General features: G+C 35.9%; 1 protein-coding gene across 6 annotated transcripts in view; it reads right to left on the reverse strand.

Annotated features, from left to right (window-relative positions):
* Window positions 1-1,253: 1,253 nt before the first annotated feature.
* Window positions 1,254-14,155, reverse strand: part of YAP1 (Yes1 associated transcriptional regulator) — a 116,056-nt gene continuing 103,154 nt past the window's right edge. For all 6 annotated transcript variants that reach the window (XM_081261246.1, XM_081261245.1, XM_081261247.1 and 3 more), the window contains 3 exons: window positions 10,801-10,931; window positions 6,744-6,856; window positions 1,254-5,094 (listed from right to left, as the gene is read on the reverse strand). In XM_081261246.1, the coding sequence (XP_081117372.1) occupies window positions 4,856-5,094; window positions 6,744-6,856; window positions 10,801-10,931 (483 nt within the window). In that variant the 3' untranslated portion in view covers window positions 1,254-4,855. The remainder of the gene's footprint in view (window positions 5,095-6,743; window positions 6,857-10,800; window positions 10,932-14,155) is intronic.

The raw sequence follows: 14,155 nt of genomic DNA on the forward strand, positions 1-14,155 counted from the left end.
GAACCGAACATGAATTTACCCACAATAAAGACAGGTTATCAGTATAAATGACAGTTCCGAGCCAGGGAGACTGTGGTTGCCATTAGGGAAGGTGAGAAAATGTGACTGGTTTTTTGAGGTTGCTCTTCTTCTGCAACCCAGCTGTCTAAAAACGGAAACTAAAGGGAATCAAACATAATGCACCATCTACCAATTACCCTGGTTTCCTTTTATTATTAGTTGTTGTCGCCATGTACACAGCCAAAGTGCACTGCCCATTGGAGCAACTAATAAGAGGTAGAATGTTACCCTGCTCCAGCCCCACTGTTTTCTTCTGTAGTGCTGGGGACTGAACCTAGGGCTTTACACATGCTATGCACATGCTCCATCACTGAGCTACACCACTAGTTTCAAGGTGTGGCTTTGAGCTAAGATGTATGATCACTATATTTTGTACTAAATAAGAGAAATGATTTCAAGCTCCACAAAATGAACATTCTACCAATGTAAAGAAATTATGCATAGAAAAATAAGAAGTTTTCAGACCTGCCTCACCAAACTGACATACCGATAATGGGAGATATTACACATAACACACAAAAGTAAGTCATTTTTAAACACAATCAAATCTCCTTTTTCTTCCCTCTCAAATCTTATTCAAAGTTTGGGACTTACCATGTGAATTTGTGAACACTTATTTACAAATCAATAAGTTATACTTTTCACTAACATAAGTGTTCTGTTTTGAAGACAATAAGAGAATACTCTGGAGAAAGAAAACCAAAGGCCATTTTGAAAAATAGTGTCATGTTCATCTCAATTTCCTCTGTGCTGTTACATGTAGTCAGGTCATTTTAGAATGAAGTAGACAGAATTCTGCGTATACCCTGCCACTGACGATGGGGATGATACATATGAAGAATATAGAAAAGAGTTCAAAGAACTCTACCTAATTTTATATATTAGTTGTAGATGGACACAATATCTTTATTTTATTTATTTTTATGTGGTGCTGAGGATCAAATCCAGCACCTCGCACGTGCTAGGCAAGCACTCTACCACTGAGCCACAACCCCACCCCTTTACCTAAATTTTTAAAGTTCCAAATGCCATGCCTAACTTCAGGGAGCAAACTAATTTTAAACTTAACCTGGCTTCATCTCTCTACCAGTTACTACTATACTAACCTTTAATTTTTAGTACTACTTCTACTGAAAGACTATTAAGCCAAAGAGTTTTAAATATTATAAACTATTAAAAACAACAAGGAAGAGTTTAAGGAAAGAATATATTTGGACAACATAAACAAACAAAAAAGGAATTACATAAGAAAAAATAATGTAACAATTTTTGTAAGTACCTAACATGAGCATGCGCTTAACATCTAAAAACAAAAGGTAACATTGGTACATTGGTACTATATATATATATCTGACAAGTGTGCATTAAAGAAATCTCTAATATAAAACATTTAAAACGTGGAGAATACTTGATTTCAAAATACAGAAAATAAATGTTAAGATAGGCACACCCACAATTCTTACAAAAACATGCTTGCAAAAATTCATCTGAGCACTCATTTCTCAGATATACAAAAGCTATGAAATCATTAATCAATGGATATTGCCTCCTGCTTTTGTACTAAGTTTCAACACTGATTGGTATGAATTCTGAATACACAATTACTGTTTCTCATCTTTCTGCCATGTTCTATATAGAATGCATCTACCTAAAATGAGAAGAACTTAAAACATTAACATTATTTGTATCACAGTCACTTCCTTATGTTATTTTTTTAAAAGGCACTATATTTAAAAAATAATATTACAACAAATAGTGCTTTGGAAGATCTGAAATTCCAAATCAATGTGTTCCATCAATCATAAGTAGATTTAAGAAGCCGTAACTTAAAAAAAAATATAAAAAGTTGATGGATTTAAAGACTATAAAATTGGTTTATTGTAAAAGCAATTCAAGAATAACCAGTTAAAACCTTATCCCCATACTACCCAATACAACCAAAAAGCATTAAACACTTTTACATTAGGAACAAGAACATAAAACAAGAAAGACCACATCAAAGCTATGATTCAAACTCAAAAAGAGAAAGGACTCTTAAATCTCTTCCAGATCACTACAAGGGTATGATAAGATCAAAGCACTATGTCAGGTACACAGCACTGCTACAACACTGAGGTATAACTGGGCAAATTAAATTTGGGAGGAAACGAAGACTATGTATTTTTGCTTTGTGGGTGTTCTTAGGTGATTGAAATTTTAGGAACAACTGCCTTTAATGATAGCAAGATGCAAGATAAGTCTTTATTGAAGAGAAAGTTTATAAAGTTTTCTATCAAGGTCCCACTAACTCTTCACAACCCACTCCCACCTTCCCACCCTCCCCCTAAGCTAAAGCTACTCTGCTGATATATAAGATATGATTTTAATTTGTGACTTACTGGCAAATTATAGGCACTAAGTAGCTCTGATCTGCACATTAAAAACAACATGCTATCTCATCCAAATGCTCAATTATGCATTCTAGGTAGAATTTCATTATTGTTCTAAAACTCAATGCATTTGCACACTGGCCATCCCCACCCCAACTTGATTCAACACTGAATCTTTCTGCTATTTTTAAAATAAAAGCTGAGTCAAATTATTATGAATAACAACCCATGAATCATTATATATAATACAGTGATTGCATTTTTCTTGAGCACTGAAAAGTACTTAAAATAAAACTTCTTACTTCCACTTTTGCACTCCTCTAAATTGAAGGGTCAAAATGCTTGGATTTTGTAACTGGAAAAAGGAAAAAAAAAAAAAAATCTACCTTCCAGAGCTGAAGCTTTTTCATAGTAGCTGAACCCAGGAAAACAGATTCTGTCTGTTATAAACCCTTGAAAATAAGGGCTTATGCTAGAAGCACTGAAAGACCCTTAAATCACAGAGATACTAGCTGGTACCACTCTAATTCATAACCACTACTTTATAGCTTATATATTGAAGAGTAAATTCATGCTCACTTTGTTCGTTAAAAAATAGTCTTTGGAAACCATTATTACTTCTGTAGACACATACTCTAGTTATATCTCTTCCTGTAAAAATAAAAGTATAATCATGATTATCTCTACTACTTTGCTAAATTCAACAACCAATATACATTTATTAATCTGACCACTTTACCAGCTAACTCATGACCTTATACTAGTCTACATACTACCTAGAGGTTTAATGTTCAGCATGTGAAAGTAGGAGCAAGTTTTGTTAAGAACAATCCTGTAGGGGCTGAGGATGTAGCTCAAGCACTTGCCTAGCACAAGCAAGGCCTCAGATTCGAGCCCCAGCACTTGGGATGGGGTGGGTGGAGGTGTGGCTTCGGGAGGGTTGTCTACTCTGTTTACAAGAACAATTTTATAGAAAATATTTTAATCTAGTCTTCAATGTACTCATTATAAATGAGAACTGAAGTACCAGATTTTACTTCCAAAACTAAGGCGAGTGTAAATTTCCAAAGCTGAAGGAAGGTGAGTTGCTGTAAAGCTCACTTCTGTCACGTACATCATAAACCTACTCAGTGATTTCTAAGACTCAAACTTGTTCAAGGGAGAAAATAAAACCATTTCTAGTCTGCTCCTTTCCAATTCATCAGGTATTTATCTTGTGCCCAGAGAGCAAAGAGTATTCCTTTAGGCACTATCCTTAGTAATAGCCCTTTTAGAAGACAAAACTGTCTCAAACATCTGCAGATTGCCCCAACCAGATTAAAACTGCTTGTGAGATATGCACTACTAGTCATGTATTATAAATGTATACATTCAAAGCTACCATTTTAAAAATAAATTGGAAAGTAGGGAAACTTTAAAAAAAAAGTACATTCTGCTATCACACTATTATAAACACTGTGTATGTGTGTGTGTTTAGAGAGCAGATAATCAAGATTTAAATAAGATGGCAAAAAACTCAGGAAATGTAAATTTTATCAAAAGAACTACAATAAATGTCCCAAACTACAACTATAAACAGATTAAACAGATTTACTAATAGAGTAACTTGCCTAAGTTTCAACAAAACCAACCAACCAACACAAACAAACAAACAAACAAACAAACAAAAAAAAAAAACCCCAAAAAACCAGAAAACCCAAAACATCCACAAAAATATCCACCCAAACCTATACTAGAGTATGTGGCAATAATTAATATATTTCTATGGAAATTGTCTCATGCCTTAAGCTCCTAAAATAAAATCAAGGTCACTATGTGACTAATGATAGCACTAGGAGGAAAAAACAAAACACTGAAAATAAGTCTTCAGCCTTGGTTTCAGCTACCTCTTCAAATTAGCATTAAGTACTTAATATCGGATACAACATTTTTGCCTTGTTAGACCAGTAAGACATGTTTTTCCACTGGCCAAATGCAGCTGAAGAAGCATTTGGTTGATAGTATCACCTAGTTGTGAACAAACTAAACGCTGTGACATGAAGCATCTGATTTCCAAGTCTGAGTCAAATATCTAACTGGGCAAAAGGAATGACATCCATCATCCAAACAGGCTCACTTCCCCCAGCCCCCCAAATAAACAGTAGTTATAATAGCAAAGAATTTTTTTGTTGTTTTGGGTTTTTTTTTTTTTGATTCTTTAGGGCCAACTGTGAAAGAGGTCAGCAATATATTAACAGCAGCAATGGACAAGGAAGAGCAAAATAGTGGATGAAAGAATCTTGCTGGACGTTTGTTTGTTCATATATATATATATTTTTTGTTTGTTATTAGCCATAAAATTGCAGCTGGCTTATTTGGAAATTTCAGGCACACGTCTCATCTCCTTAGATCCTTCACAGATTTAGAATTCAGTCTACCTGAGGGCTTTATAGCCATGTAAGAAAGCTTTCTTTATCTAGCTTGGTGGCAGCCAAAACAGATTCCATGTCATTAAGGATGTCAGAACTCAGAGCTTCCTGAAGACTGGGCATCAACTCCTCTCCTTCTATGTTCATTCCATCTCCTTCCAGTGTTCCAAGGTCCACATTTGTCCCAGGAATGGCTTCAAGGTAGTCTGGGAAACGGTTCTGCTGTGAGGGCAGGGTGCTTTGGTTGATAGTATCACCTAGTTGTATCAAAGGGAGAGACAGATCCTTTTAGAAAAGCTTACATCAAAGCTGTATCTTATGAGTGTACAGAAATGCATAGTAATGGAAAAGCATTCCTGACTGGCCTGAATTTATTCTAGAAGACACCACAGAGATAACAAAACTACAATGCCAAGTTTATCTGTGTTTCAGCATTTGTTCAGATATCCAATGTATAGCTTGAATGCTTACCACTAAGGACTGAGCACAGAAAGGGATGAAAAAGCAAAAATCCCTTGAAAAATTTTATGTAGCAAAGGAAGAAAGAAGAAGCACACCACATGACAGTATAGCTGCCTATTGTTTTCCGAATATTTACCACCATAATAAGATTAAATATAAAATGAATGGTATAGACCTGCCTTTCTCTTACATATATTTTTCTTTTAAAAGAGATTTAAAAAAAATATTTTTAGTTGTAGATGGACACGATACCTTTATTTATTTATTTTTTTATGTGGTGCTAAGGCTTGAACCCAGTGCCTCACATGTGCTAGGCAAGCATTCTACCACTGAGGTACAATTCCAGCCCTCTCTTACATATGAGGAACATAAAATCAAAGGACTACATCTACTCCACATTCATAAAAGCAAAACAAGCTTCCCATAGACATATTAACATTCCTCAGAGTTTAAACAATATATACTTTTGAAAAAACATAATCCATTAAGTGCTATAGGGGTCTAAAGAAGAAAAAAATGATAAAAGGAGGAAGGATAGTTCATGAATTGGGTTTGAAATGGCTACTAAGTACGGCTTAAGATCTAGGTAAGCAAAGAGAAAAGGGTAGTGTGGATTCTAGAAAGTATCATAGTCATGAGCTAAATAAGTAAGCATCAGCACAAAAGACTTGCCAAACACTTTTAAGAGAAGTTGGTAACTAAAGAGTTGGCTAGCTGAGGAGCTGCTTTATTTCTCTTCTCTGCAAATTCCTATACTCTACAGTTATCAAATCCAGGACAATGGTCACCAGGTAAGCTATGGGAGAAACAGTTCCTTAACTATCTCTGTGAAGCAGCAATTTCTTAACTTCTGAAAGACCTCTACTAATTATTCTAACCCTAAGTAGATAGGCTCAATACCAAGTCTTTTCCACCCAGTTTCCTGGTCCCATTACACCTAAGTTGAATAAAAAAAAACACCAGAAAAAAAGAAAGAAGCAAACAATGAACTGCATATAGAAAACTCTCACCAAAATTAAAAACACAAATCTATAATAGGAGACACTTCCAATAGGGTCCTCAATTACCTTGCCAATAGACATGTTAAAATAAATCATGTTATCAGTTTTATTCAAATGGAGCTAAGATATCCATTTCATGACATTTAAATATCAGAAACATACTTAAAATCATAATTCATCTCATAGGAATAAAAAAAGGTAGACTCAAATTAAAGTTTAAAGGATTTTAAATGGTTTTCCTCTGAATACTCTTTGCTCACAATAGCTTATTAGATCTGGTGATAATATGATTATCTGTGACTAACAGATTTCTTTCTTTTTTTTGGGGGGGGGGGGTACTGGAGATTGAATTCAGGGGCACTGAGCCTCATCCCCAGCTGCTGGGATTAAAGGCATGCACCACCAGGCCAGTCAGATTTCTCAGAGGAATGAAGAATACTAACCTGTATCCATTTCATCGACACTGTTCAGGAAGTCATCTGGGGTTCGAGGGACACTGTAGCTGCTCATGCTTAGTCCACTGTCTGTACTCTCATCTCGAGAGTGATAGGTGCCACTATAAAAAAATGATAGTTGAAGACTGATGCAAATTTTTTTTATACAAAGCAAAAATAAACAAATAACAACAACAAAAAGTCAAAATAATTCTCAAAGATTAGTGAAAATTCTTGACCTGAAATACATGAAACAAGGATCCCCCTTCATGGGCATACATAACCCTTGTCCTATAAACTTGTAATAAACAAGTTAATCCTAATTGAAGCTGACAGCTCTAAAGGACCAGATCTTTCCTAAGGAACTGACTACGATGGCAATGAAAGAAAAAAAAAAATTCTCTGCACAGGTATTCTGTCTGGACACCACCTGAATACAGGAATAAAGTTGGGCGGTAGGGGCACACACTCCACACAGCTCAATGGTTCCAAGGTTTCAATTATCCAGGTGGTAGTAGCAAAGGCAGAGAGGTCAAAACCCAAATACTAAGTGGATGGGACTCATGTTGACTTCTTAGCTCTTGTGCAGAGAACTTAAACCAAGAAAAAATGAACCCAAAATAAAATAACTGGGGCCAAAATATATGAGTCACTGCTGATAAGAAAAGAATTCCTGTAGTTTGATTTCCTTGCTTCTGCTTAGAGGAGGGAAAAACTCAAATACCTTAGCATAAGGCCTTATAGCTCCAATTGTAGGAAAGAACAAAAGAAAATAGTACAAGACACATCCCTTGAGGAAAAACATGAGCCAAGTCAGATTTTTTACTTTAGTCTAAATGAAAAGTTTCCCAGATTTACATAAAGAAATTGCAAAAGTCCTCAGAATATTACTTCATAAATAAAATATTTTTTCTAAGCTAGTAGCACAAAGACATCAACTGGTATTGACTGTAAAATTGTGAGTCCCTAATACTAGAAAATCATAGACAATTGCTATTAATGTTTCTCAACATAAATGTGTGCTTTAAATTTCCCCACATCTTGACATTTAAGCAACTGTTTTAAAAACAAAAAAGCAACTTCACACACACACACACCAACCAGGCTTACGCTAGGCTCAATGCTTCTGCCAGATTTTGGCAAGATTCAGAGCCTCACACCAATCTAAGAAAATACAAATTTGTCTCTAAGACTATTTGTAGACACTACAGCCATATATGAAAAGACCTCAGGATGTGGTTTGTTTTTATTTTGAATGCTCTGATCTGGGACAAGGGCCTCATCAATGTTACAGTCCATTACAAAACAGATGAATTTACAGAGTTAAACAGTTCATTCTAAACCACAGGGAAGTACATGGGTATTCCCTAGAAGACTTTCCTCCTAGGAACAGCTCTCTGCACAATCCCACCATCTGCAGGTCCCATTCAATAAATGTTCAGTGAACATTTGCTATTATACCACAAGCATTAGATTAGGCTCTGAGGATAGAAGTTAACAACAATAAATTACAAATATTGCCAATTTCCCGTGAAGTGCTAGGTATCAAACCCTGGGCTTTGGCATGCCAAATGATACATTTTTTTTTTTTCTTTTTCTTTTTGGTAACAGGGATTGAACACAGGGATGCTTAATCACATCCCTAGCCCTCTTCAATTTTATTTTGAGACAGGGTCTTGCCAAGTTGTTTAGGGTCTCATGAAGTTGCTAAGGCTCACTTTGAACTTGTGATACTTGTACCTTGGCCTCCAAAGTTGCTGGGATTACAGGTGTGCACCACCATTCTCAGCCCAAGTGATGCTTTTTTAAAAGCTCACAAATGCACCAAGAGACGTGAACAAATACACTAATGAATTAAGGGCTACATGAACTATGTAAGTAAGGTTCTTTCAGGACAAACAGAGAAGTGAGCTTGAAAATTTGTAAAAGGGAAAAGTTTTCATGGAGGGGGATACCTGAACTTGCTTCAAAGGATCTTAGAACAAGAGGGAGATAAGGGGATACTATATACCACTAGTCGATTCCATGGCAAGTGAGGGGAATCAAATTGTTTAGAGCTTAAGGAACAATCATAAACCAACTAGCAAGCAACAGAGAAACTTCAGAAGGCGAAGTTTCAAGAAAAAACACAACAGATGTGTACTTCAGAAACTAGGGCATACTACAGAGAATGAATATATGATTCTGCCCTTAGATTAATCACATCAACTATCTGTCACTCTGTGATCTTACCAGGAAGAGAACCTCAAATGGCAGCTCAACTCTCATCAAGTTTTAACAATTTTCACCAATGACTGCCAGAGAGATATGCAGCCTGTCCATTTCCCTCCATCCCCTTTCACTACTGGGGACTAACCTCATAACTAGGTAAGTACTCTCTCACTGAGTTATCCCTAGTCCTTTTCCTGCCTAGGTTTCTTCCCGCATAGCTCAGATTTTAGCCATGCGCCACTATGGATGACTCCATTATTTAAAAAAAAAAAAAAAAAGTTTAATTTTATCCCTGAACCAAAGGTTGTTGGTAAAACCGGTACTGTTTTATCAATAATACTGATCTGAGATTTTCCTTGTGGAAGAAAAAAAGAAGTTTTGTGCCTAAGACTATTCCTCATTAGCCTCAGTTTAAGTTCAAATATGTAAACTTGTATAAAATACAAGTTGTACTTAAAATATGTTTTAGCCTCTAAAATCAAAGCTCCTGGGTTGGGGATGTAGCTCAGTAGTAGAGCACTTGCCTAGCATGTGCAAGATTCTGGGTTCAATCCTCAGCACTGCAAAGCAAAATAAATCAAACCTAACCAGGTCATAGTACAATCTTAAGACAGACAGAACAATGGGGAATTCCATTGTTCTAAATATTTTTAGAATAAATTTTATTTCCTACAATCATGAAGTTTTTAATTCAACTGGTGAGAAATTAAGAGGTAGCATAATAGCTTTCCTAAATCAATATACCTTTAAATATTTTTTTAAAGTATGTTACTTAAAATTGGTTAGGAGGTTTAAAAAAAAAAGCAACCCACAAGATATTTGCACTTTTTAAAAATAAAATTCTAAAGCTATTTTATAACCTAAACAAATTTTAGTCAAGTATCAATTTTAAATGGCTTTTGAGGTTAAAAAAAAATTACAATCTGCCTGACACTTAAGAATTATGGTAAGTCACTAAGAAGCATCCTTCAAGCTCTGTTATTTCAAATACAGTCACCAATCCTAATGCATTTCTTTTTGGTGGTGGGGTACCAGGGATTGAACCCAGAGGTGCTTAACCACTGACCCACATCCAGACCCTTTTTTTATACTTTCTTTAGAGATAGGGTCTTGCTAAGTTCTTAGGGCCTTGCTAAATTGTTGAGGTTGGCTTTGAACCTGTGATCCTCCTGCTTTAGCCTCCCAAGCCACTGGGATTATAAACATGTACCATTGCACCCCACATTCCCAACCCTTTTTATTTTTTATTTTGAGACAAGTTCTCACTAAGTTGCTCAGGCTGGTCTCAAACTTGCAATCCTCAGCCTTTAAGTTGTTGGAATTTCAGGTGTGCAAAACACACCCAGCTTAATGAATTTTTTCTTTCTTTTTAAAGAGTCACAACCTTATACTTTATCTCCTTGAACTACACAGACTTTTAAGAACATGAGGCATTGACAATGCTTTGGGATGGAGCCACTCAGGTTGCACAGCTGTGTGGAAAATTCCTGCCAATGATTCTTACAATGTAACCCTAAGTAGGTTTAAGATGCAGTTCATTTGCTCTCACAGAAAGGCACTTACATGTTCCTTCGTGATTCTATTAATTTTAAGTGACTGTTAGTCAACAGTATAGGTAGAAGCAAACACATTGTAATTAAATAAGTATCCCTTCCACAAGTCTGAACAGCTTACTTCCTCTTAAAAGAGACATGTTTTATCCTCAATTTTTATTGTACTTACCATACATGGAGATTTATTTACAGCTATGGTTTTTGGCCTGCATGTATGTTTAAAAACAGACCACTCTAAGTACTAGGCAGAATAAATTTAAACGTATCTTTTTCAGATATTGGCTATTAGCACTCTTACCAACCTGTTAAGAAAGGGATCTGAGCTATTGGTCGTCATTGTTCTCAATTCCTGAGACATCCCAGGAGAAGACACCGGATTTTGAGTCCCACCATCCTGCTCCAGTGTTGGTAATTGGCTACGAAGAGCTAATTCCTTAAACAAAAAACAAACAAACAAACAAACAAAAAACAAGTATAAAGATAATTAATTTACCAATTAGCAAAAGTATTGTTACATTTAAAGGAAATTAAATTCACATTAGAATATCTAGGTACACATAAGGTATTTATTTTATTTTTATTTTTATTTATTTATTTATTTATTTTAATATTTATCTTTTACTTCTCGGCAGACACAACATCTTTGTTGGTATGTGGTACTGAGGATCGAACCCAGGTCGCACGCATGCCAGGCGAGCGCGCTACCGCTTGAGCCACATCCCCAGCCCAAGGTATTTATTTTAAATTGATATGTTACCTAGTAAGAACAACCAAATTCTTCTTTACACTTCAAGTGATTGCAAATTATATAAATTGAAAGTTTATCTAGTAATATTAACACCAAAGCACAGTTTGCTAATTAATTCAATTTTGCAATTTTCCTTACTCTAGCTGATACTCTCAAATCCTCCCTTTTGGGACAGAATTATAAGTCTGGTCTTTAAAAAATTAATTCTTAAGTGCTCATGTGGTTTTTTTTTTTTTGTGTGTGTGTGTGTGTGTGTGTGTGTGTGTGTGTGTGACCAGCAATAAAAATAAACTAGAAAGAACATTTGATAATATAAAGACAGTAATCTTCCCCTTCACCCCACCTCCACCACTGTTATCACATGTCTCCTTTAACTTCAGATTTTTCTATCTTGAGCTAGGTAGTGTATGTTCTATCCTCTAGCAGGGACAGAGGAAGGGAAAAGAAAGACATAAGGAATTAAAACACGAACCCAAAGTTTCTCTACCAGAACCATGATATTTAAAATTTCTTCAGGAATATCCAACAATTTTGCTCAGCAGAATTTTACCTGAATATCTGAGCAAATGCTATTGGCTACTACACTAATGGTTCCCCAAGGCCCACCTCAACAGGCTTTCAGACATCCTGGGCTTCAGTTATGTATGGTCCAGGCTAGTTCATCTCACTCTGAGGGACTCCTTCCCTCTTCATTAGTATCCTTGACCTTTTTCTCTCCTTTTTATTCATTCATTGTTCTTTATTCTCATAAATATAGTTTTATTTATTTTTCTTAAATACAAAGCACCCTGCTCTTCTCCACCCAGCAGCTTTCAGAGCCAAGTCTGCTCCCTGCAAAAAACCCCATCACCCCCAGGCACCATCATCCCCACATTCCCCAAAAGGTTAGGAAGTGTGGAAATAACCTCCTAGCTCTTCATTGTCCCTTATAGATGATGATTTCTCCCGTGTAAAACCCACTTTTTGTCCAGATTTATGCCTTCTGGATATATCATCCTTTAAACATGGGTTTCTTAACCAGAAGACTTTGAAAGAAGTCTGAGGTTTGTGACCTTGGTTGAGGAAAAAAATGTACACCTTAATTTTTGTTAGATTCTAACTGAAAATTTGTGTTTTCTTCATTTATGAATATAGGAAATACAACAGTAGTCATGGTACTTCTGATGTATCATTAATATAAGACAAAGATATTTTCATAATACACTGTAATTGCTGAAAACATCTTAAAATACCACTTAGACTTATTACTATTTCAATGCTACAGTAGGGGTAAGACATATTTCTAGATCTTGATAATTTATACATCAAAAAGAATTGTGTGTTTCCAGGAGACACACCTGTAATCCCAGCAACTTGGGAGGCAGAGGCAAGACGATTCCACGTTCAAGGCCAGCATAGGCAACTAAATAAGACTCTGTCTCAAAAAATAAAAAGGGCTGGGAGGTAGCTCAGTGGTAGAGCACTCTTAGATTCTATTCTCAATATTACAAGAAAATTTTATATCACAGTTTTTTATTTAATATTTTGATAACTATCAATGAAATTCCCTTTTAAAAAATAATCCTATAGATTATCATCCTTCCTATATACTTAAAAAAGCCCAACGTTCTGAGAATGGATCCATGGGTTCAGCTGAATGCCAAAGTACCACGTACTCTCTGACAAGGCTAACTGCTTCTTGTACACGATTTACTGAACTCAAGCTATTCTACCTTAGGTATAATATAATTTCAAAGGCTGGCTCAGGGACTCTTGCCAAGTAGACCCCATGATTCTTAACATGCCTCAAGTTTACCTTCTAGAATCCAATGACCTTCATTTCTACCTACCTCAATTACCCATGTGTATAGCTGCCAAGATCTTGTTTTTGAAATCAAGCTATCCCTAAAATCCCAATCCTTTGGAATAAGGATCTGTGTTTCACTTCTTCCCAATTACATCTATCATCCTGGAACTGTCGATAACCACATACAAAACTCATGATAACCCATTGTTGAAAATGCAATGATGCTGACTGCTTCACTATTGTATTTCAAGCATAAAACTCCCTCAGTAACACCCTGGAACTGGCTTAGAAATTTCTCTCCTAGAAAACTATGTACACTTTTCCTACTTTCTGACCATATTTTTCTTCCTAACCAGTTTCCTCCTCTACTCTACCAGCAATCCAGACTCAGAGACTCTAGAACCTTCTCTTCTTACTATCCCAGTCTGTTGGCTCTCTTCTGGTTTTGTAAGTTTTTCTCCTCTACGAGCTTGAATTCATGCCTGATCATTTGAGATATACACAGCACTTTTCAGATTCCTGATGTACAGATAATTTTACCTCAGTCCAGCAAATCCCAACCTGAGTCAATGCTAAAATGTGCTTGTTTAGTTTTTATACTGAGATTCCTGAGAAATGCTACAGGGAAAAAAATCATACAACTATGCAGAATGGAATAATGACAAATTAATGGTCTTAGGCCTTGGCCCTTAGTGCCATTTACTGATTTTGGAGGGGTGAGATAGTCCTTGCTCAGTTCTTTCTCATATTCTCATGATCAAATATTCTAACATGGCATAATGTCTTAAGCCCCTAATGGGTCAAGTCCATTTCCATCTCTTTCTAATTTAAACAACACTGAGATTATGAGGTCCAATCTGGGATCTTCTGACTGCTCCTGCCATCTCTTCCTGCTCCCCTCAAAGGTATCTTCATTTGCACCATCTTTATAATCTTTCTTCCACTTTCAGAAAATGAGTTTATTGAAGACTAACCCACTCTCAGTGCTTCTAGAGATCCCTTCTATTTCTTTTCTTTGTATCCTCTTTGAACCCTCTTATTCTCATCTTCCAAAGTGAAAAGTAACTTTATAACAATGATAGTAAAGCAGAGGTTCAGCATACTTTGTAATCCTAGCTACTGA

This window comes from Spermophilus citellus (genome assembly GCF_964194105.1).
Source record: "Spermophilus citellus genome assembly, chromosome: 2".
Taxonomy (NCBI): Eukaryota; Metazoa; Chordata; class Mammalia; order Rodentia; family Sciuridae; genus Spermophilus; species Spermophilus citellus.